Consider the following 25,194-nt stretch of genomic DNA (forward strand, 5'->3'; position numbering starts at 1 on the left):
CTCTATAGGATGATAAAAAAACGTCCATTTGTCAGATCACAATGCTTTCCGGTAGTTCCCAAAATTCATTTCACAGTGTGATCCTAACCCTCCAATCTATAAAATGATTTTTGGGATCTAATTGTAACCGTTCATTTCCATAGGATGATCTAACTGATCTCTAGATCCCAACCGTCCATTTCCATAGGATGATCCTAACCGATCTCTAGATCCCAAACGTCCATTTTCCATAGGTTGATCCTAACCGTTGAAAGAGATCAAAGGTCTAGGATCATCCTATAGAAATGATTTTTGGGGCACCACCTATTTATACTGTGGCCTAACAAATGTACGGTTTGGATCATCCTATAGAGGAGTGGTCCATACTTAAGAAAATAAAAATAAAAATAAAAATAAAAATAATACTCGACCACACGGGGACACACCATATAAAATTGTCTATTTTTTTGGTAGTGGTCCAATGATGATCTACAAAATCAACAACGTTAATCCCTCACTGATCGCATTCTTTGCTTAAAGAATTGAACTTGCACATGCTCATTGTTTTTCTAGCCCACCTCAAAGCATTCTAGGGTTTTTTCTAGGGTTTTTAGCCAGAAGAACAACTGGTTTACCAAATCACGATGGAGAAAAATCTCATTGAAGACGAAGAAATCGAAGACGAAGAGTTGGAAGAACAAGTTGAAGATTGGGACGATTGGAAAACAGACGAAGAAGATTCGGAACTTGATTTTCTTTGCTTGTTCTGTGATCTCAAATGGACTTCTGTTGAAACCCTCTTTTCTCATTGCAAATCCACTCACTCCTTTGATTTTAGGACTATAAGGAAATCTCTAGGGTTAGATTTCTATGACTGTTTCAAGCTCATCAACTATGTTAGGTCTCAGGTTAGTGAATTCTATCTTATATCTCTATGTTTCTATCCTATTTGATACTTAAGTGCATACTATTAATTGTGTTTATAAATGACCTGTCTAGTTTCATAGTGTTGTATTAGTTTTTCCTTTGCTTTTGTTTTGGTGGGTATTTTCCCTTTCCAAGACATTCTTGGTCTTTGTTTTCTTTTACCATCTTGGCCTTTTATTGTTGATATACTCGTTGTATTCTAAACATATTCATTGAGTTCTTAAAGAGAACCTATACTTTTCAGTGGAGTTGATGAGTTCATTTGGAAAGTTTAGCTTTGTACTATCATTGTTAATGCTCCATTGGGTAGTATTTGGTAGTTGGTGTACTGCTGGTACAGTGATTTAAGATGTTTCTTAGAGTAGCTATTGTTTTTGAGCTGAAAAGCAAGAAGAGATGTAAATTTCTGTTGAAAGTTATCTGATTCATGCTAACAGATGTTTGCTTCCCATTTTTAATGCCCAGGTGGCAGCAAACAAATGTTGGAGTTGTGGATTAGGATTTGAGTCCAACAACAATCTCCAAAACCATTTACACACAGCAGTTAATTTTGAGAAGAATAGCAAACTCCCGTGGCAGGGTGATATATATTTGAAACCTTTCATGGAAGATGATGCACTACTACATAGTTTTTGTGAAGATGAAGATGATGAAGATGATTATATTCCGACAATTGATAGAGAGGAGCTGATGAGAGAGTTAGTTGATGCTAATGATATTACAAAAATTTGCATTGACGAGGAGAGCCTAGGAGATATTGTTCCACTTGAGCTCAATGCTCTAAATGAGAATGGAATTAAGAAGGCATGTCAGACAGTGGGCAGTTGTCTGAATATGGGCAATAATTTGGAGATGGCCATGGCCAACGGTATTGGTTCTGGACAGGATCTGGGATCACTTTGTCAGAAACGAAAAGATAAGAATCTTAGAATTTCTTTCGCAAATGTTGCTGCAAGGGAAATCAAGAATGTGAACGAGAGTTATTTTGGTGCATATGGTTCTTTCGGCATTCATAGAGAGATGCTCAGTGATAAGGTAACCAAACATACTCATATATTCTCTTATATATTGAATATATACGTATGGGCCTTTTTTTGAGGAGAAATCATTGTAATTTTTTTTTTTTTTTTTGAAATAGCATCATTGTAATTTCTATTTGACACCAATGTGATTTCTAGATTGTCTGCTTTCCATGGAGTTAAATTTGTCACCTAAGATGTTCTCCTAGTATACAGAAAATTGTCGTAACTCACATGGTACCCACCGATTATGCAGGTAAGGACGGATTCTTATAGGGGAGCAATTTTGAATAATCCTTCTCTCATGAACCATGCAACTGTAATGGATGTCGGTTGTGGTACTGGAATACTAAGGTGAAATATAGTTTTAATCATTCCTATGCTTCTGGTTTATTTTGGTTTGGTAATTCCCATTTCTTTTTTCTAAATGATAAACAAAGGGGTTGTTTAAAGAAATAAATATACATGTCCTGTTATAGCACGTGCTACTTGGACATTTCTACTTTTGCTTTTTATGCTGATACTCGGGGACACTTTGGACATTGCTTATCATGAAAAAAATTGCCGGCATTTTTGGGTGAAGGTGAAGTATCTTGGTCGTGTAATAAAAGTGTGTTTTGGGACAGTAGTATAAATGTCCTTTATTTTTTGACAAATGTATTTTATTGAAATAATTCCTGCAAGTGTTTACATAAAGGTGAGCTTTGTGTGCTTGAACATGTAAAGTGTTGGGCATTTAGGCCATGTCTTCCTGCCAGGATTTTTTTTCATGATAAATCGGTGTTTCCGAATGGTGAGGGGTAGGGCAGTGGGAGGAGAGAGATTTGAGGGGGCACGATTGAGATGAGCATAAGATGTTGGTAAAAATCAAGAAAAAGTCGATCCTATTTTAAGTAGAATTTTTTGTTTCCTGATTTTTAGCCACCACTCATCACTTGGAGACACTAGTTTCCTGATTTTTAGTCACTTCACCCTCATCTCCACTTGGAGATACCGATTTATCATGAAAAAAAAAATCATGGTGGCTAAATGTGCCCTTAAGTGATTTGTCCTGACATGTATCCTTTATGAAAATTGATGTCAACAATTATATTCACAATTACCAAACACCCGAAGTGCATGCAGCATGCGGCTACAAATAGCCACATTGTTGAAGAAGCATTTGAGGTGTTTGTTTCCCATCGTGTGGTGATTTTCAGAGCTGCACCTGCACGCGATTGGGATGTTTCAACAACTATAAATATAATTCATCATCTGTTGTGTGATTTTTCTTTTCATTTTCCTCTTTTCATTATTTTTTTTAATTTTTCCTTTTGGGGGTGGCTCCAATTGAGGAGAAGATGAGAGAGCACAGCTTAAGATGGTTTGGACATATCCAAAGTAGAGCTTTGGATGCTCCGGTGAGAAGAGGCAACTCGTGCCAAATTGATGGAGTAAAAAGAGGTAGGGGCAGACCAAAAACAACTTGGGTAGAAACAGTGAGGAAAGACTTGATAGCTAGGAACATAACAGAGAACATGACCTTGGATAGGATAGGAAGAAAATGATCCACGTAGAAGAACTCAACTAGAACCAAGATTAGAGCTGGGTAGATTCCTTTTACCTTCTTCATAAATTTTTTCTAAAGGTTTCATTTAGCCGACCCCAACTAGTTTGGGACAAAGGCTTTGTTGAATTGAGTTGAGTTGGGTCTCTCATTCTCTGTAAGAAAACCTTTTCTCTTTACAAAGAAGATTTGTCTCTCATTTCTTGTGGTCAAACATTTACACTTTTGGTGTTTAAGAAACTACTCGGAGGTGGTCTCATGTTTTATAAGGTTTCTTTTGTTTTTTGAAAGATTTTTATATGGTTTCTTTTGATTTTATGTTTCCCCGTTGTAGGCAACTAGGCATTAAGGCTCAAATTTAGATGAATCACAGGTCCTTTTTTTTTTTTTTTTTTCTGACTTCATGGGTGGGGCTACAACTTTCTAGTTTTTGCAACAGTCAGTGTTCATCATGCAATGTTCGTACCTTTTGGCTTATATCAATTTTGTGAAATAATTATTGCATGGTGTCTCTCGTTTGTTCAAATTGATTATTTTTTAGCTTATATTATTTCCCAATCGATATTGATTTGAATTACACTGATTTTTTTTAAATTTTCTTTTGGTTTTTCGTTCTCATAGAGTTCATTACTTAATATTTTAGTTATTCTTTTCAATGTTTCTTGTGAATGACTAGATCAATGCAGTTATGTCAGTCTCTTGAGGGCATTTTTAACACTTGGCACATGTGTCGAGCGTTTAGGCAACACTAATAAGTGATAACAACTCATAATCATGTGTCACAGTCTTAAAACCATTGTGCCAAAATACGCAATTATAGCTTTTTATTAAAAAAACAATTATAGCATTTTGTATCCCATTAGCATCATTACTTCTACCATTCAAAAAATAAAAATAAAATTAGCATCATTACTTCTATAACCTTTCCTGATTCCTTCACTTGATCTTTATCAGTCCAACTTATGCATAGTACCATTGAAATTAGCTAGATGAGCTTTATTAATTGCCTCTCGAGCATCATTACTCATCAGTAGTGCACTCTTACCAGGCCTCTATGTGAAAATAATTAAAAGTCATCACTTTTATAATCTTGTTGTCAAATACGAATATAAATAACACATCACGATTCCTTAATTATGTATTGTCAATTCATTTACTTTCTATTTAGTAAGTGATGAGGACATCCAACTAGGATTTCGAGTATACCGGCATAGAGGGAGCATAGAGGGAGCTGCCAACAGGTAGCCATTACCTCCATTTGATTTGGTGATGCATTTCCGAGCTTTGATCGAGATGGATCTAAACCCCAGATCACAAATCGTCCATAGTTTCATAGACCGTTAGATTATAAGTTATTTTGTGGTAGGCTATTAGCCTTAGTCGGACATCTTTGGGTGTAACATTTTTTTTTGCATCTTATATATATATATATATATATATATATATATATATATAGAGAGAGAGAGAGAGAGAGAGAGAGAGAGAGAGAGAGAGAGAGAGAGAAAAGTGTAGCTACACATACGTGTAGCTAACTTAGCTACACCAACGGCTTAAAATACAGTGGGCCCCACATTGTTTGGGTGATGCAAACCATTCATTTGATGGGCCCTCATATAGATAGGGTGTGCCCAAAAAATCAGCTCTATAGGATCATCCCAACCCTACGATTTGTGGAGGCAAAAATGGACGCGTAAAAACCTTCACAAATCTGTCCATTTTTGCCTCCACAGTTTGAAGGGTGGGGATGATCCTATGGAGCTGATTTTTTGGGCACACCCTATCAATGTGAGGGTCTATCAAATGAATGGTTTGGATCACTCAAACAATGTGGGCCCACTGTATTTTAAGCCGTTGGTGTAGCTAAGTTAGCTACACGTATGTGTAGCTTCACTTAACTCATATATATATATATATATATATATATATATATATATATATATAGAGAGAGAGAGAGAGAGAGAGAGAGAGAGAGAGAGAGAGAGAGAGAACATTTCCTACACACTTGTGTAGGTAAGTTACCTACACACTAGCTTAAAATACAGTGGGGGCCCACATTGTTTGGGTGATCCAAACAATTCATTTGAATGGTCCTCACATAGATAGGGTGTCCACAGAAAATTAGATCCATAGGATCATCCCAACCCTACGATTTGTGGAGGTAAAATGGACGTGTATAAACCTTCACAAATTAGTCCATTTTTTGCCTCCATAGTTTGAATGGTTAGGATGATCCTATGGATCTGATTTTTTGTGGACACCCTATCTATGTGAGGATCATTCAAATGAATGGTTTGGATCACCCAAACAATGTGGGCCCCCACTATATTTTAAGCTAGTGTGTAAGTAACTTACCTACACAAGTGTGTAGGAAATGTTCTCTCATATATATATATATATATATATATATATATATATATATATATTTTCCGTCTTATATATTTATTTTTGTTGTAAATTTGTAATATTGTGTTGAGACAATTATGGGTTGCTATTTGTCAGTCCCTATTTGCCAGCATCTCTTTCAAAGAGAGCTCCAAGTAGTTATGTCCTACAAAAACTACTGATTGCCATGTGCCATTCTCTCTTTTAAGGAGAGATTCCTAAGTAATTGTCCAAGTAGTTATGTCCTACAAAAACTACCATTGCCACGTGTCATTCTATTTTAAAAAGAGACTCCTAAGCAGTTGCCCAAGTACCATTCTCACGTGTCATTCTCTCTTTAATAAAAAGAGTCTTAAGTAGTTATCTCCTACCAAAACCACCCATTGCTTTGTGGCATTCTCTCTTTTAAAAACAAAGTCCCATGTAGTTATGTAACTACCGGAACTTCGCATCTCTTGAAAAGAGAAATTATTGCACATTTTTGGATAATGAAATGAATATAAAATTTTGGGTGAGCCTCTCACTTTCTTCCAGGGTGTGACTCTTTGCAGATTCCTTGGTGCGAAATCAAGGGCTCTGGTGTGAGATCAAGGATTTTTGCGTGAAGTAATTTATCTCTCAATCACTTCTCTTTTCTCCTTCAATCGTCCTTCCCTTTCTTGAATTTCTGATTTCTAGCTCACAGTTTGATCAAAATCCTTTCAAGAGCCTTGGATCTGTTTTTTTTTTTCTTCTAATCTTTTCAGCCTCTTTTTTTTCCTCAAAAAGACCAAAATTGTCTTCTGCCCCAATTTTTCAAAACCCACTCCAAATTGAAACTAGATTTCAAAATTAAACTGTGGACTGTTCTTTTATCCTTTTTAAAGGCCTCTTGCTACTTTGATCCAATTCCAGCTGATGTCATCAAATCAAGATTTGGTCCCTTGGGTGTTTGCTCATGTCATCTATGAAATTTGTAGATCTTCAAGTATATTTTTTACACATATTGTTAATAGGATGGTTTTATGGTTGATAGATTACGAGGATGATTTTTTTAGCCCTCCAAAAAAAAAAGATTAAGAGGATGATTTTATAGCTGATAGATTACTGAAAGAGGGAGTAAAAAGATTAAAAAAAATATATTATAAAAATGGAAAAAAAGAGATGTCTTCTTTTCTTGTTTAAGGAAACTTTCTATTACGAGATGTCCATCTAAAAATAAATAAAATGAAAAAAGAACATTCAATAATATCAGCAATGATCTTACTCAAACTCTTCGCTAGTGGCAATCTTGAGGAATATTCTAGCATAAATATGCACAATAGATGTTTGTTGTGTGTGGATGTCATCACAATCCCATCATGATCAAATGGTGATGAGACATGGGGCTCACCATATCCCTCATCTGCTAAAAAATCAAATCAGAGTTGGAGCCACATCTCATCAGCATCCAATCTTGATCAGAGTTGATGAGATTCATGATGGGCATGCTTTACGTTGTAACCTCTCTCCCTCTCTCTGTATGCATATCATTCTCAAAACAGAAAAAGATTCCTTTATAATGAGTGAAAGATGATGAAAGGGCTTACCACTTTCTATTAGTAAGGGTCAGTAATTTATTTGATTATCTCTGCATTTTTTTTGTATTTTGTATAATCTGGCGAGTTCACCGGTTGAAATGGTGACAGTTTCTTCGACTCTATTCTTTCTAGGAGTATGGTTATTTTCTACTTCTCGTCCTCACTTTCTCGGTTGTAGTCTATTTGCAGCTCAAGCAGGGGTGGCGAGGGTAATTGCTGTTGAAGCAAGTCAAAAGATGGCGTCCATGGCAACTCAGGCAAACTATTCATGCTTGTTCAAATTTTCTTGCTTTTGACCTCGTTCCCTCCCACTCTTTTATAAGCTTATAATGACCTTACAATGATTAGGGCAAATGCAGATTGTAAAAGACAACGGTTTGTTGTGGGAGGGGAACCACAGTGAAGTGAACAATGGGGTAATTACTGTGGTGCAAGGTATGCTTGAAGAGCTTGAGGAATTAATACAAGTTCCACCTCACAGTGTTGATGTCTTATTGAGTGAATGGATGGGGTATTGCCTGTTATATGAATCAATGCTTAGCTCAGTACTCTATGCACGCGATCATTGGTTAAAACCTGGTGGTGCTATCTTGCCAGACACTGCAACTATAGTGAGTTCTTTTTTTTCTTTTTCGAATCTGATGTGAGATCAGATTCCTACAGGATTGAAACTAATCCTTTCCTATAATTGCTGTTTTAGTTCGTAGCTGGCTTTGGAAGAGGTGCAACTAGTATTCCATTTTGGGAAAATGTGTATGGTTTTGATATGTCTTGCATCGGCAAGGAAGTTGTGGAAGATGCTGCTCAACTGCCTATTGTAGATGTAGTGGACAGTCGTGATATAGTGACTGATACTGTGGTTCTCCAGGTAAGTCTTGTTCAAATATCTATGTTATTAACTTATTATATATTTTCTTTTCAAATGTAGTTGGAGTATCATTAGCTTAACTATACCTATGTATACCTATCTATATATGTATGTATTGTGATATTCATGATTGCTCATTATTCTGAAGTCAACTCATAAGCCCTAGAATCTTGAACCATGGACATTAATACCTTTTTCATCATGCATGTCTATGTGTGCATGCAAATCCTAAGTTCAGACGAAGATGACTTTGGAAATGTGGGCGAGCGGTGAAAACTTATCTTAATTGACTATACTGGTTTAGTTATAGGGTTCTGATTCCAATTACAAGAATGCCTTCATAGAAGGGCGTGAGGAAATGCAGACATAATAAAAGAATTTGATGTGAAATGTTAATAATTCCTTTATAATTAGGTGTTTGCTAGTTTGCTAATATCATTCCTATTCAAGCTGGTGTATAGGCAATTTACCAAAAGCCGGTGCAGAAACATGGACAGAAAGGGGGGACGGGGACAGATATGAGTTACAAAAAAGATTCTGCTGCGTCAATAATTTTAAGTAATTTTTAGTTGGAAAATCCAAAGTGCTATTCCTAATTTCTTAATGTCATTATAACTTTATCCAGTATTATATTCTCAAGTATTTGTCTGAGTGTTAGAAAATTAAAATTACTGTTTCTTTTCAATGGTGAAAATTAAAACAACTGTATAATTATATTAATAAAATAATTTTATAATATTTGTAATGTTTTCTCTATACAGCTGCCCTGCTTCATTTTTCTCTAATCAGCTGCTTCGTTTTTTTTTTTTGAATGGCATCAGCTGCTTAGTTTTTTTTATCCCAAAACCCTAGTGCTTGAAAATGTCTTCCAAGAAATGCCTCTGATGGATCACGAGGTTCTGAAATCTTCTTGTGATGGATCTATTGGAAGTCCGATTAATGTTAATGTGGAATGTGGAAAGCCATTAACCAAAAAGCACAAGGGCAGTGAGGGAATGAAGTCTCCTTCTTCCAAAAAAGCGAAAAATGGATTCGAAAGCTGCTGCTTCTTCGAAGAAAGTTAGAAAAAATGGACTCCGAAGCTCCTTCAATAAAAACCAAAGGAAATGGATTCTTCTTCCGAAACACCGAAGAAAATAGGTTTGGAATCTCTTTCTTTGAAGAAAAATAAGAAAACATCTGTGGATTATGATGATGACGGCCGTTTTATTAGAGAGCCGGTTCTGGCAAAAGAAGAGCGCAAACGGTTTCCGGCAAAAGAAGCGCACAAACGGTGGCCCGAGAGATACAATGAGAAGAATTCTGGGAAGAATAATTCTCGTTCTCTTAACACCAAAAGTGATGATGATGAGGATACGGATTTGAAAGCACAATGCCATTATTTGCAAGCAGAAATTGATGGTTGCATATATAAGCTATATGACGAGGTATATGTTAAAAGCGAAGATGGGCAGCCTGATTACATTGGTAGGATAATATAATTCTTTGAAGCTACTGACCACAAACCATATTTACTGTTCAATGGTTTTTAAAGTCGAAGATACTGTTATAAAAAAATCATGCTGATTATCATGACCAGAGAAGAGTTTTCTTTTCTGATCTCAAAGATGCCAACCTATTCCGGTGTATCATTTCCAAAATCAATATTGTACAAGTAGCTCCTAATGTTGATTTGTAGGCAAAAGGGAACACAATTACACACAGTGACATTCATAATGATAGGGCCTATTCATTGGCTTTTTCCACGTTTGTGAACTTACCAATTGGCAATGAGACTTTCCTGACAATTTCCAGTGATTCTGTTCTTGATGGTGTGAATGGTGAAACAAAGTCTGATTCCAAGAAACAAAGCAGAAATTGATGGTTGCATATATAAGCTATAAGACGATGTATATGTTAAAAGCGAAGATGGGCTGCCTGATTACATTGGTAGGATAGTAGAAGTCTTTGAAGCTACTGACCGCAAACCACATCTTACTGCACAATGGTTTTTTAAAGCCGAAGATACTGTTATAAAAAAATCATGCTGATTATCATGACCAGAGAAGAGTTTTCTTTTCTGATCTCAAAGATGCCACCCTATTCGAGTGTATCATTTCCAAAATCAATATTGTACAAGTAGCACCTAATGTTGATTTGGAGGCAAAGGGGAACACAATTCCACCCAGTGACTTTCACAATATAGGGCCTATTCATTGGTTTTTTCCACATTTGTGAACATATCAATTGGCAATGAGACTTTCCAGACAATTTCCAGTGATTCTGTTCGTGATCGTGTGAATGGTGAAACAATGTCTAATTCCAAGGATTCTTCCTCACCCTTAAAGTCTCAAAAGTCGGAGATGACTTTGTTAGATTTGTATTCTGGGTGTGGTGGTATGTCTACAGGTTTATGTCTTGGAGCAAAGCTGTCTAGTGTACACCTTGTTACAAGGTGGGCTGTTGATCTAAGTGAATATACCTGCCAAACTCTACAACTTAATAACCTAGAGACTCAGGTGAGGAATGAATCGGTAGGTGTCTTTTTGGCTTTACTAAAGGAATGGAAGAAGCTGTGTGAATGTTTCTCTGTATCAGGAATTAAAAGTCGCAACCGCTAACTTGTACAACACTAGAGGATGATATTGAAAACGCTGATGATGACAATAAGGTTCCTACTGGGGTTAAACTCTAAAGTGGGAAAACTTGTTGGTATTTGTTTTGGAGAACCCAATAAGATAAACAAGTGTGGTCTGATGTTTAAGGCTTGTTGGAAGGGATACGGTCCTAGCGAAGACTCATTGCCGCTTGGACAATGATGTCTGACCTGTAACTAAAACGACCCAATTGCAAGAGCGGAGCTCTACCAAATTGAGCTATATTCCCCCAAGCCAAGTGGAGCATGCATGAAGAAGTCAAATGCTTCTTCGATTCTTTTCCTTGGCGCAGCTGGGCCATCCTAGACTTGAGCCAGAGACCTCGCATGTGAAGTAAGTCATCGCACCTACGATCCAACAAAATTGGGAGAGACTCTATTCAATAGATTCTTTTTCGGGAGCGATTCATCCTTCCTGAACGCAGCTACGACTCTCCATTGTACTGCGCTCTCCAAGTATGCTTGTTCCCTACTTCTTCCTCCCTCCTTACCATGGCAAGTCTTTGTGAAATAACTCCGATGAGAAGAAAAAGAAGGTGTTAAGAGACCCTCCTGGCCCAACCGTATACACTCTTAAGATCGCAACCGGGTGGGATCTTCCAAAGGAGTAGGCTGAATTCTTAACATTGAGCTCAAGAGGCAGCTCAACTCTTTTTGCATTAGAGAGACCCGCAGCTGAAAGATCTTTTCCGTATTGACTCTGAGTAAGAAGATAGCCTCTTTCTGAGTATGCTACTTCAATTCCCAAGAAAGATTGAAGAAAGAAAAAGCGTTTCATTTTACACGCATCTAGTCTTCAACATACTTTAAACTGAGTTTTTCTACTCCTACTGGGCGACCAAATCCTGTTCTAGGCGAACCAATTGTTCTTTTGTTCGTATCCGGGATAAGCTCCTTTAAGAGCCAACAGCTCTTGTAAGCAGGTCCTTTGTCTGTTGAAAGCTGGGTTGATATTGACGATCAGAGAACTCTTAGTATCGTACATAGGCTCTTGACGATTGAGTGAGATGGTCGATCTTTCTTTTGTCAAAGTCAAAGCGGCTGCACAAGTAGATGCAACCGTATCCTTGGGAACCTGTTGAGGGTTTAAGCAAATGCCAAGAAAGAATAATGGATTTCGTGAGAAATGGGTACATGAAGAACATCTTGCCTTTTCCTGGTGATGTTGATGTTGTATGTGGAGGACCTCTCTGCCAAAGCATTAGTAGATTTAATCATTTTAGAAATTCAAAGAAACCATTGGAAGATACAAAGAATCGTTAAATGGTTGTTTTCATGGATATTGTTGACTACCTTAAACCAAAATATGTTTTGACGGAGAATGTTGTTGATATTTTGAAGTCTGCTGGTGGATTTCTTGGGAGATATGCTTTAAGTAGGCTTGTTTACATGAACTATCAAGGTTGGAAGGATGACAGCGGGCTGTTATGGTCTTCTACAATTTCCCATGCGTACCTTTTTATGGGGTGCCCTTGCAACAGAGAAATTGCCTCAATATCCACTGCCGACTCACGATGTTTATAAATGAGGCAACGTCCTTAATGAATTCGAGCGCAACCTTGTTAGTTATAACGAAGATGAGCCTCGCAAGTTGGAAAATGCTCTAAATCTCTGGGATGCAATTTCAGATCTTCCACAGGTCACAAACGATGAGACTCGAGATGAAATGCCTTATGGAAGGCCTGCAAGAACAGAATTCCAATTATATATATGATAAATCAAGCATGAGTTGGCGGATTTCACAACTACAGGGCAGATTATCTTGCAAAATGCCAAACGTTTTGACCATTGACCTTATCAATGTAATAAAAATGATTATCAACGAATGCATCGCATTCCCAATAGGGTGCTAACTTCAGCGTCACATTCCCAGGGTACCAAGTCCTATTAAAATTTTTGAATGGGACAAAACAGTGGAATTGATGTTATTACCTTTTGGAAAACCTTTGGTCACCGACTATACAATGTCCTTTGTTAAAGGGAAGTCCTCTTAGCCTTTTGGTCATCTATGGTGGGATCAAATTATGCCGATTGGAGTGACTAGGCCGGAACCTCATAATCAGGCAATTCTGCATCTGGAACAAGATAGAGTTCTTTCAATTTGTGAGAATGCATGATTGTAGGGGTTTCCTGACTTTTACAAGCTTTGTGGGCTTGTTAAAGAAAGGTATATACAAGTAGGGAATGCAGTTGCAGTCCCTGTTGCCCAAGCTTTAGGATATGCATTGGGGTTTGCACGTCGAGGACTCGGCAGTGATAATCTATTGATGAAACTTCCCCCAAAGTTTTCCCACTTTGTTCAACGTGTTTCTTCTGGAATTATGGAAGATGCTGCTGTTGATGTTGTGCAATAACTAATCATCATCATCTATTTTGGACCATTCTTTTTGTGATTTTTAAGTGCTAGTGTAGAGCCTTGCACTATAATTTATCCAAAAAAAAAAAAAATTACTTTCAAAGATACGTAGAACTATACGTTTATGCAGGTCAAGAAAGTAAAGTACAAGGAACATAAGAAATTATTTTCTTAAAATAGGGAATCGAGTTTCTAAAAAATCGGGAACTGGTTTATGGAAAATGGGGAAGGAGTATGTGATTGTGGAAATGGGTCCTTTAGTGTTTTCTGGCAATGTGGGAAATGGATTCAGATATGTTTTTTTAGGCAGTGGGAAACAGTTACAGGTATTTTCTTTCATTGGAAACGGGTTCTACATGTCATAAATTTTTTTCCTAATAACTATGGTATGACATGCCAACTTGTTTGAAATACCTTGTAACATGTACCTTCCAAGTGGGTGAATCAAAAAATTGTCCCTTGAATTGCGTAGGATGTATAAATTTCCTTTTCTTTATTCTTTTTTTCTATAACGAAGTGCTAATCAACCTCGATACACTCCGTCTTCTAATGGAAAATTGGATTGGGAACTTTGTATGTGCTTGATTACAACAAACTAACTTATTAGTCCAATGTCAAATTCGACTTCACTCGTGTAATCAAGTGAAGTAAAATTTACTTAAGAAAATAATTTCTTATGTTCCTTGTACTTTTCTATCTTCTTCACCTGCATAAATTTATAATTATTTGAATCTTTAAAAGTAATTTTTTTTTGATAAATTATAGTGCAAGGCTCTACTAACACTTAAAAAATCACAAAAAGAATGTTCTAAAATGGATGATGATAATTAGTTATTACGCAACAGCATCAACTACAGCATTTTCCATAGTTCCAGAAGAAACACGTTGAACGGAGTGGGTGAACTTTAGAGGAAGTGTTATCAATGGATTATCACTACCGAGTCCCTGACATGTAAACCCCAATGCATATCCTAAAGCTCGAGCAGCAGGACTGCAACTGCATTCCCTACTTATATGTGTATTTCTTTAACAGGCCCACAAAGCTTGTAAAAGTCAGGGGCAATCAGGCATTCTCACGAATTGAAAGAACTCTATCCTTTTCCAGATGCAGAATTGCCTGATTATGAGGTTTCGGCCTAGTCATTACAATCGACACAATTTGATCCCACCATAGATGACCAAAAGGCTTAGAGGACTCCCCTTTATCGAAGGACATTGCATAGTCGGTGACCAAAGGTTTTCTAAAAGGTAATAACACCCGTTCCACTGTTTTGTCCCATTCAACAATTTTATTAGGACCAACCAAGACACTCGGCAAATCCCTAAAGTTGGCATCCTATTGGGAATGCGACGCACTGGTTGATAATCATCTTTATTACACTGATAAGGTCAATGGTAAAAAAGTTTGGCATTTTGCGAGGTAATTTGCCCTGTAGTTGTGGAATCCACCAACTCATGCTTGATTGATCTTATATAGTTGGAATGCTATACTTACAGGCCTTTCCTAAGGCATTTCATCTCGAGTCTCGTCATTTGCGACCGGTGGAAGATTTGAAATTGCATCCCAGAGATTTAGAGCATTTTTCCAACTTGCGAGGCTCGCCTTCATTATAACCAACAATGTTGCGCTCGAATTCGCTAGGGACACCACCTCGTTGATAAACATCATGAGTAGGCAGTGGATATTGAATCATTTTCTCTGTTGGAAGGGCATCCCATAAAAACGAGACGCATGGAAAATTGTGGAGGACCATAACAGCCCGCTGCCATCCATCCCAGTCTTGCTTGATAGTTTATGTAAAGAAGCCTACTTAAAGCATATCTCTCAAGAAATCCACTAGCAAATTTCAAAATATCAACAACATTCTCATCAAAACATATTTTGGTTTAAGGTAGTCAACATGTCCATGAAAGCAACCATTTGACGATTCTTTGTATCTTCCAATTGTTTCTTTGAATTTCTAGAACGATTAAATCCACTATTGCCTTGGCAGAGAGGTCCTCCACATACAACATCAACAGGAAGAGGCAAGATGTTCTTTATGTACCCATTTGTCACGAAATCGATTATTCTTTCTTGACATTTGCTTAAACCATCAACATGTTCTCACGGAAACGACTGCATCTACTTGTCCAGCTGCTTTGACTTTGACGAAAGAAAGATCGACCCCCTCACTCAGTCGCCGGGAGCCTTTGTATGATACTAACAGTTCTCTAGCTGTCAATTTCAACCCGGTTTTCAACAGACAAAGGACGCGCACTCATCCAGATTACGAAGAAAAAGCATCACTCAAGCAAGAATTCGATTACGACACGAGCTTACAAGAGTTGCTGGCTCTTAAAGGAGCTTACCCCGTTTGTGTATCCATTTCTCATTAAATCCATTATTCTTTCTTGGCATTTGTTTAAACCATCAACAAATTCTCAAGGATACAACTGCATCTACTTGTACAACCGCTTTGACTTTGACGAAAGAAAGATCGACCCCCTCACTCAATCGCCGGGAGCCTTTGTACGATACTAAGAGTTCTCCAGCTGTCAATTTCAACCCGGCTTTCAGCACACAAAGGACGCACACTCATCCAGATTACGAAGAAAAAGCATAATTCAAGCAAGAATCCGATTACGATACGAGCTTACAAGAGCTGCTGGCTCTTAAAGGAGCTTACCTCGTATACGAACAAAAGAATGACTGGTTCGCCTCAAACAGGAGTGCACCCAATAGGAGTAGAAAAACTCGGTTCGACCAGATGCGTGTGAAATGAAACACTTTTTTTTTTTTTTTTGAAATGGTAAATAATTGAATTAAAAAAGGAATCGAGAAGGCCCTCAATATTTACAAGGAAGAGAAAAAAGGAAAAATACAAAGGGGAGCTCACGACGGAAGGAAATCAAACCACTCCAAATCCATTCTACTCACTCCGGACCTAGCTAAGGAATCAACCTCACCATTGGCCGATCTTCTAACATGCTTAAAAACTATCGATGATCTGGAACATGAATCTTCAATCTCCTCAAAGAAACTAAGTAACCTCCACGGAGGAGCCGTCAAACCTGACAACCAACTAACAACGTTGGCAGAGTCTCGTTCCACTATCACAGAGTCAAACAGACCTTTATTAGATGCATGATACCAAAATATATCGCTTTAATTTCAGCCTCGGTTGAATCAGTGATACCAATTGGGCGTGAGAAAGTCCACACCACCGCGCCTAAACCATATCTACATAAGCCTCCAATACCCGCCGGACCCAGATTTCCAAAACATGACCCATCAAAGTTAATTTTGAGGGAATCAGGGGGAGGAGGATCCCAATGCTGAATAACTGGAGATCTTCTTTCCACTTCAGAGCAAACTGTCTGCCAACCCGCCCAAAGATCATAAGCCGATACAAATCTAAACATAGGAAGACTTCTCGCCCACAAAATAGTTAAGCCGATAATTTTAACATATAACCAGTAGGGAGATTTAACCTCTCCAACAAACACTTTTTCTTTCTTCAATCTTTCTTGGGAATTGAAGTTGTCAGAAAGAGGCTATCTTCTTACTCAGAGTCAATATGTAAAAGATCTTTCAGCTGCGGGTCTCTCTAATGCAAAACGAGAAGACGACTTGAAGCTTCCATGGCCATGATGAATAAATATGGGGACAAGGGGTCACCCTTCCTAATATCCCTCAAGCTTCCAAAGAAACCAGCTGGAGAACCATTAACCAAAATGGTGGCTGTGGGTATTAAATCCTTTATCTACTTCCTCCAAAGAATGCCAAATTCGATCCTCTCCTGAATAAAATTGAAAAACTTCTAGTCAACATGATCATACACCTTCTCTATGTCAATCTTGCATATTACTCTTTTTCGCCACGTCGATTCCTAGTATCAGTAACTTCATTTGCTATAAGGTTACCGTTACCCTTTCACTAAAGCTCCCTGAAATTGAGAGACGATGCTCTCCACAACTTCTTTGACTCTTCTAGCTAGAACTTGGGCCACAATTTTGTTCATAATGTGAACCAAGCCGATGAGTCGAAATTTCTTAAGCTTAGTAGCTCCGTCCTTTGGGAGGAGAATAATGAACGTCGTGTTTGCTTCCTTACCAAACTAGCTCTTTTGTGAAATTCAGCCAGTAATTCTAATACATCTCCTTGAATCAACTCCCAATACCTCTTATAGGAAGCTATTGGGAATCCGTCTTGTCTAGGGACCTTATCTTTCTTCATACTGAAGATGTTATCGCTAACAGTAAGGGACAAACGATTAGATGTAGAGTAAGGCAGAGCCCTTTGAAGGACGAGTGAATACCTTCCCACCCACTCCTTAACGATCATCAGTCGATTGAACCAAAAGCAAATTAGGTTTGCCTAGCTATTCGACCAAGTGAATTCCGCACCTTCAAGAAATCCTATTGTCTTGCATCGCCATCCCAACTTAGCTAAAGTTTACAATGGGGACCAGTAGTCCCACCAGATTTACATAGTATGAATTGCTCAGGAGCATTCTCCTTGGCCCAAAAGAAAAGCCCATTACCCCTTATACTACCCCTACATTACCCAATTGCCTCCATTGTAACGAATCCAACAAAAAATGCCATATTGTGGGGCAACTTAGCTAAAATTAAATTCCAATAGGAAATGCATCTCATCGGTCTAGACTCTAGATAGCTTCTCGATGGAGTCATACCACCAATCTAGAAAAGAGACACTTCAGTGGAAACGAAAGCTCAAAGTTATGGCTGAAAAAGAAACAAAGTTTCATTCTTTTGAAAGATGTCATCCTCTGTAAAAATCCTATTGTAAGATGTGGAACTAGGCTTTGCTCTAACACCAAACTGCTGCAGGACATTTGTAGGGAAGAGAATGCTCAATGGGTAGGAGGCTTGGAATTGGATTCTACATGTGAATTAGATGGAATCCATTTGAGAATTTCATGAAAAACCACTTTGAAAATTTTCAGATTTAGAAATGGTTCTATTTCGAATTTGTTCCAAAGGATTAGTAAAGATCCCACAATTGTATCTCTTTGAAATTTTTGTATGTGGTAGGAAATCACTTTTGGTTGACAATGTAAAATATTGAGGTCAATCAGATCACAATAACTCAAATCTGGGTAGTTTTTCTAAATCTGCATAATTTTTAATTTTAGGATTGATTTACATCACAATTCAACTATTAGATTGGGTTAAAATTTGATTATGAAGGGATAATGAAAAAAAGGTTACATCTAAAAATAAGCCGTATCTGATCAATATTGATGAAAGAGATGAGTCCAATCAAAGTTTTCTACATGTTTTGAAATTTTCAAAAAAAATAAAAAATAAAAATAAAAAAACAAAAAACACAAGTTTTTGGTGAGATCAATTTCTAGCGTAATTTTTCCAAGGATCTAGGGATAGGATTTGAAATTCAAGCATCTATGAATCCCTCCATTGACACTTGGATTTCAAAACCAAAATGATCTAGATCTATGGTTCAAAACCACAAGAAAATTGGAAAGATGATAAAAAAAAGTAGGAGGAAAAGAAGTTGTAGAGGGATGGAGTAAGAGTAGTAGAGTGAAGAGTTTTTTTCTTCTTACTTTAATTGAAAGATGATATGAAGTACCAAACTTTTTTTTTTTGAGTACCACACTTCTTTCTAAAGGGCATGTTTGATTTCAGGTTAAGTTTTCCTGGACAAAACCAATTCCCGAATAATCACTTATTCAATGTTTGTCGAGCAGCTATTCAGGACAGAAGTTGTCCCACATTTAAGTTTAACCCGGAAAATTAGAGTAACTGAAAACCCGTGTGAGTGGAGGGATTTCAGTTACTCCGGCTCAGATTAGTCTTGGGTAAATATCTTATCCTTCCTTTTCTATCCAAAATCAGATCCAAAAAAATGTCTTTCACTCGGGACACTTTCCACTTATGCCATCTCTCCGTCTCCACTCTCATGCCCTCATTCTGTTGGCAAGGTTTCTCTCTCCCTGCATTTGTAGAGTTTGCCGAAGTTGGAGAGCCCTAGTTTTTGACAGAGGCAAAGGATTGTTGAGTGGGTGAAAAGGGCAATGTTGAAAGAGTTAGAAAGGGTGGTTGAAAGGGCGGTTGAAACTAATGAAAGGGAAAGCTAAGGATCAAATTAAGGGAAGATTGGTTAAGGTTCGGGTGAAGAAGTGGCTTCTTAGAGAGGTTAATGGAGGTAGTTAGAATTCAAGATAGGGGTTAAAGAAAGAACAAGAATTGGTTGAGGAAAAGGGTGAAGGGACGGTTGTTAGGGATGAATCGGTTAACAAGGAGTCTTTGATGGTTTCCAAGATTGATGAATTGGTTAAGATAAGCAAGATGGAGAAAACAAATTCTGAGATAATATAGCATTGAACAAACAACGGGTAAAAATAATTCCAGGCTAGAAAGAATTGTCAACAAACAAAAGATAAAACTAATTCGGGATAAGCTATTCGTGACAACAATGGTCTGGGACAAGAGCTTATTCCGGATAAAACCTAGCCCTGAATGAAACCGTCCCAAAAAATCACTCTTTAGATCTTCATTGCATCACACTATAATACTACAAGGCATCACACCTTTATGGGTTCTCAAGCATCAATCTTGGAAGAGAGGGTAAGCTTGACGCCCACAATGCTATGGTGCCTGAGAATCCTTCACACCTGTTACAACAAGTTATTGCAGAAAATAAGATACTCAACATTCCACTTCTCCATCTTCACGAACCCAATTAGACAAGATTTCAATATCATCGCTCTTTCAACTACTACTTTACTCGATACTACCACCACCTGGTTATCGCCTTTCTCCTCTACAAAGACTGACCCCGCTATTTGGTTAATCTTTAAATAAATATTCATCTCCAAACAACATTATTTACCCCTCAGCTTGCTATCCTCTGACTTGGGGCCACAACATCTATATTCCATCCTTCCTTTGGAATTGTGGTTGCCACAGGAATTGCATAACCAATCACTTGGGAGCCCCTGAAACCTACTTTGGTGTGGGTGGCGTAGGGGTTGGGGGGGAGGGCGCGGGGGATCTTCTCTTCTGAACACTTTGATCTCACCTTGTATCTTCCTCCTCGCCAACTGCCTTGGTTTCCTTCTCCCTAACTGAGATGACCCTCATGTTATTACCATCCTTCCACTCTTTCAACTATTGTTTGTTGTCCTTCCAATCTCTATCATACTCCAATGGCAATTGTTGGCCAGTTCTAAAGAAACTAAGGCTTCCATTTTCAAGTAGCCTGCATGGGCTAGATCGAGAAAGACTCCTTGGATGCTCCTGACCAATTGCCCGTAGCTGCAAGCAAAATCTTTATCTTTCAAGTAGAAGAAAAGTTTTATGCAGCATGCATAAACTGTCTAACAATGCTAACAACTCTTTCTTTCTTTATTCTCCACTCCTCTGCAACACAACCACTCTTCTTAGATTCCTCTCAGTCTTGGTTTATGAGCTCGAAGGAGAGACCCACTCTCGGTGGCACGCGGATTAAGGCCCAAACTAAATATAACAGCTCCTTTGGACCCTTCAACGTTTGCAGATGCAGTGGTCCAAATATACTTGGATAATGCTGGTGATCTGGAACTTGTTGCCGAGAACATCGAATCTTCAGATCTTAACTTCTCAAGATACGGCGATACCTTTTTCGAGGTGGTCTTCACACATGGGTGCACTCAACGTGGCACAACAAAATCTGAGGAAGGGTAGCGGCATACTTATTCTGTTTTAGATTGCGAACCAAAACATGAAGCTATTTTGCCACCTGTCCTCTACATACAGAAGATATTGCGCCGGAGGCCATTCTTGATAAAGAATCTTGAAATGTTATGCGAAGTTTCGTCAAGTCATTGGAGCTCTTTGAGGAGAATGAGAGGAAGAAGCTTCGATTTTCACGGTCGTTACATTCTCTCAGACACTATCGGGGCTTCCACTAGAGACATTTTTCCAGCCTCGACAATCTTGTGGGTTAGGGGATAGTGCTTACATTCATAACAGATATTTTCGAGGAATATCTGATTTTTAATATTCTTGATGATCTGATATCACTCCTAAAGAGGGGTAAAATGGAGGACAATCTCATAGAGTTCTTCCCTACTGCAAAGCTCCCTGCTGAGGGTTTTTCTGAGCATTTCACCAAGGATGTTATAATGGGCGCTGTTAAGTGGTCTGGGAAAAATCAGTGACAGAATGCTAATGATGCCCTCTGCCAGGTGAAAACATGGGCACAACTCTTAAATGCTTTTTGTACAAATGGGAAATTGGAACTTCTACTCGTTAAAGTTCAGATACTGTGCTATGGGAATGCTAAGCTCATGAAATTGTTGCCAAAAATTGTGAGGTCTCTTTATGAGCAGGATGTACTTGTAGAAGATACTATTCTTCTCTGGTTCCGTAAAGGAACAAATCCAAAGGGAAGTCAAAATTTTGTCAAAGCTTTGGAGCCATTTGTGAATTGGCTGGAGGAAGCCAAAGAAGAAAAAGAATAAAATAAAGAGGACACTGATTGGTAATATTTATTCCCTCTCATCTACCATCTATCTTTTCTCTATCAACTGCTGGTGCGTTGTTGTCAATGACCAAAACTGCCGTTATTACTTATTACCTGCAATAAACTGCTTACTGACGCTAAGTGCTAACAATATCCGTGATATCAATTCTTGTGGTGCTCAAGTATATCAACATTCCTACAAATCTCTAGTAGAGTCCCAAATATTCCAAAAGCTTCTCTTGATCTCAACTCAAATGATGGTTCAACTCCATAGTTCAATGAATAGGCTTCTCTTGCAAAAAAAAAGGTCCAATTCATGCTTTGGCTGAGGTGTGTGTGTTCCTATCCATGACCTGCCAGTGTCTGTTTCCAAAGAACAACTCAATTCACCAAGAAATTTAACATCAATTCACCAAGATCTTTAACATCAAGTATTCTTCCAACATCTTCTTAAGTTACAGATTCTTTATCACCTCTTTGAGAATGACATTATCCACAGACTAGAAAGATGGTAGTTTTCTCTTCTGTTCTCTTAACATAGTGTGATCAGAATGACAATGATGCCTCTTAAATCCAATAGCAAACCTTGTGTTATTATATTTTTCTAGCCACTCTTGAGTTGAGACTGCTTTGGCACGTGTGCTTTTCACAAGCTATACATCGTTCCTTCGCTTTTGAAACCCAGGTGGTAAAAACTCAAAAACCTCCCCTATAAGATCTTCATGAAACACAATTTTTAGATCAAATTGGTGCATTATCCAATGTTCATTTACAGCTATAAAGAATTGCTTTTATAGATTTCATCTTACTCAACCTTGCAAAGCTCTCCAACTAGTTGGCTCGACATCTGCATGAATCCATGGTAGCAAGACAAGCTTTGTAATCACTTAAATCAATCAATTTACTTTACGATATTGTTCATTTTCCTTCAGGCAATGAGACAATTTCCAAAGTATTGGTTCCTTGAGAGCTTCCGAGTTTCGTCCATAGCCTCCGTCCATTGAAGATGGGAGATTGCTCTAGGAAAGCTGAAAGGGACTCTGCTTGAGAAATAAAGGTCCAGTAGGAAGAAGAGAACTATATATTACCATGGTTTTATATTTCGATTTCGGCTGCTACCGAAACGAAATCCAGTTGGATTCGGAACAATACCAGATTTCGCCTGAAATTTCTGGATTTCGTTAATGATTCTGTCGAAATATGTGAAACATGCAACTTTTCAGATAAAAAAAGCAAAGTTTCCACACTATAAAAGAGAAGAAAAATGAGATTCCTTTAAGATATTTCTAAAAAACGATAAAAAATAAAAAGAATAACTAGTGGTGAAGAATCTTACCTGGATTTTGCCCATAATTTCATACCAAAATGTTTCTGTGATTTTACAAGATTTCGGCCGAAATTTCGTTCCGAAACCAATATGTTTCCGTTTCGCTGATGACCGAAACTGAAATTTAAAACCTTGTAAGTACAAAGTGGTAGTAGTATGTAGAACAAAAGAATATTGTCCTTTACTCAAATTAATGCGTAGATCTAAATCTAAGGAACATGTGAACTAATGGAGAAGACAATACAAGTTATCTGAATCTTGAGAAGATTCATGATATGTGGGCACTACCCCTTGAGGACGCATTATCTTCACCATTCATTGGTTTTGATCTCGTTTCCAATCGTTTCTTTTGCAACTCCTACAAAATCTTCCATGGATGAATTTTGCTCCATTGTCACACTTAAGGAACCTTCTGCAATGGATAAATTGTTCTCTGTTGGTGCAATCACTTCACAACACCAACACTTGTATTGGCTTCACCCTATTTCATGTGTCCAAAATTAGTGGCACAACTCAGATTGATTTTTGGGAATTCGGGTTGAGCTTTTTGCTTAATATCGGGTTGATTCTAATTAATTTTTTTGCAAAAGGTCAACCCGACCTGACCTGAGTTGCACCCCTATCCAAAATGTCAGGATAGGGCCCATGGGCCTCAAAGACCAGTTAAAAAATATTAAAATACCACAAAACTAAGGACTCACTGTGTCCTCACCCTAAATTCTGCTCTCCTAGATTAAAACTTCTTACTACTAACAGATGTTCATGTTACTGTTAATACTCCTGAAGTTTCTCGTCTACCTTTCTTGTCCTTTATATTTTGTTTCAATTTTTACTGTTTCAGAAATTTGACCTGGCAACCATGGAGCCCGGCGAAATGGATTTCACTTCTAGCTTCGAGTTGGAACCAAAGTTTGACACCCCAGGCAGCACGACAGATACAGAATCTGAAACTACTTGGTGTCATGGAATCGTCTTATGGTTTGAGACTGGTTTCACTAGTAGATTCTGCAAAGAGATGCCCACTGTCCTATCCACATCACCATATGAACCAAAGACTCATTGGTCCCAGACAATCTTTACATTCAGGGAACCAATTGCTTTAACATCAACAAAACCCATTACTGATATGAAAGCAGAGATTGGTACCAATGACTGCCCTGCAGTGAGAGCTGCGTTCAGAGTCAGCATTACTAGGGCTTCCCGGCATCGTAGCATAGACATATCAATTGAGACTACAGGTATTAGCTCGGATGGCCGAAAACGCAGTTTGCCCGTACAAATCTTTAATCTATGACAGGGTTCTTCTTTCAACGGATGAGATCGCCTGGAATTGGCTGTTTTCCATAGATGTCTTGGTGATTTGGCTGATCAGTTTGGATGAATGAATGTCTCAGTGGAAGTGAGTTATCGAGCTTATGTTTTATTTGAGATTGTAAACTAGATTCCCTTTGCCATATTAAGCTTATGCTGATGAGTTGTTTTATCTTTTTGTCACTTTAGCTTGATACCCATTTATTTGGTGGGTACTAGTGACTTAAAAATTGTATCATTAACTGAGGGGGTGTTTGGATTTGGGAAAAAAAATATGGAAAATTCCGAAGTCTAATCGGTTTGCAATTTTGTTTGGAAACTGGAGATTTTTTTTTTTTTTTTGCAAACAAAATTCATGAAAAATGAGTTTACCAAATGTAAGAAAATTTATTTTCCATGAAGAAATTCGAGGGAATTTTTTTTTTTTCAGAAAAGAGTAGCATAAAAAAATGAGTTCCAAACACCAGAAAATTTTTTCTATGAAAAAACTAAATAAAATTTCCATGTATCCAAACAGCCTCTTAAATAATAGAGTAATTGCATCTTTGCAAAAGAATTGCCCACTAGTTATGGTATTTTTTGGGAAATTATTCCCTTGTTTTGGTAATTGCAATATTAATTTATTAGATATCCTTATAATTGGCTTTTGGTTTTTTTGAAACTATTTTTTGGATGAGTACGTTGGGGTTAGGCAAGGACCCCAACCAGAATTATATTAATGAAATAAAGAGAGACAGAAAAGCAATTACAATCTTGGGAATTCCTTCACCTCTCGATCATCAAGAACAAATTGGTGGGCTATCATCAAG

At 37.8% G+C, this 25,194-nt stretch overlaps 1 protein-coding gene and 5 pseudogenes across 2 annotated transcripts; 5 read left to right on the forward strand and 1 right to left on the reverse strand.

Annotated features, from left to right (window-relative positions):
- Window positions 1–578: 578 nt before the first annotated feature.
- On the forward strand, window positions 579–24,680 carry PRMT3 (protein arginine methyltransferase 3). The gene is made up of 7 exons (XM_077388505.1): window positions 579–887; window positions 1,372–1,941; window positions 2,182–2,279; window positions 7,591–7,669; window positions 7,772–8,023; window positions 8,113–8,280; window positions 23,916–24,680. Exons 1-7 carry the CDS (start codon window positions 624–626, stop codon window positions 24,366–24,368), a joined length of 1,884 nt encoding a protein of 627 aa, XP_077244620.1. The 5' UTR covers window positions 579–623; the 3' UTR covers window positions 24,369–24,680.
- Window positions 8,794–10,424, forward strand: LOC143882741 (DNA (cytosine-5)-methyltransferase CMT3-like; annotated as a pseudogene).
- LOC143881807 (DNA (cytosine-5)-methyltransferase 3 pseudogene) lies at window positions 10,168–11,287 on the forward strand (annotated as a pseudogene).
- Window positions 11,955–13,699, forward strand: LOC143882746 (DNA (cytosine-5)-methyltransferase CMT3 pseudogene; annotated as a pseudogene).
- On the reverse strand, window positions 14,106–17,598 carry LOC143881817 (DNA (cytosine-5)-methyltransferase CMT1-like; annotated as a pseudogene).
- Window positions 20,295–24,048, forward strand: LOC143884792 (uncharacterized; annotated as a pseudogene). Its single transcript, XR_013253082.1, has 2 exons — window positions 20,295–22,804; window positions 23,916–24,048. The product of XR_013253082.1 is annotated as an uncharacterized LOC143884792 (transcript).
- Window positions 24,681–25,194: the final 514 nt, after the last annotated feature.

This window comes from Tasmannia lanceolata, unplaced genomic scaffold, assembly GCF_043159265.1.
Source record: "Tasmannia lanceolata isolate RefF3 unplaced genomic scaffold, GAP_Taslan_0.1 ptg000002l, whole genome shotgun sequence".
NCBI lineage: Eukaryota > Viridiplantae > Streptophyta > Magnoliopsida > Canellales > Winteraceae > Tasmannia > Tasmannia lanceolata.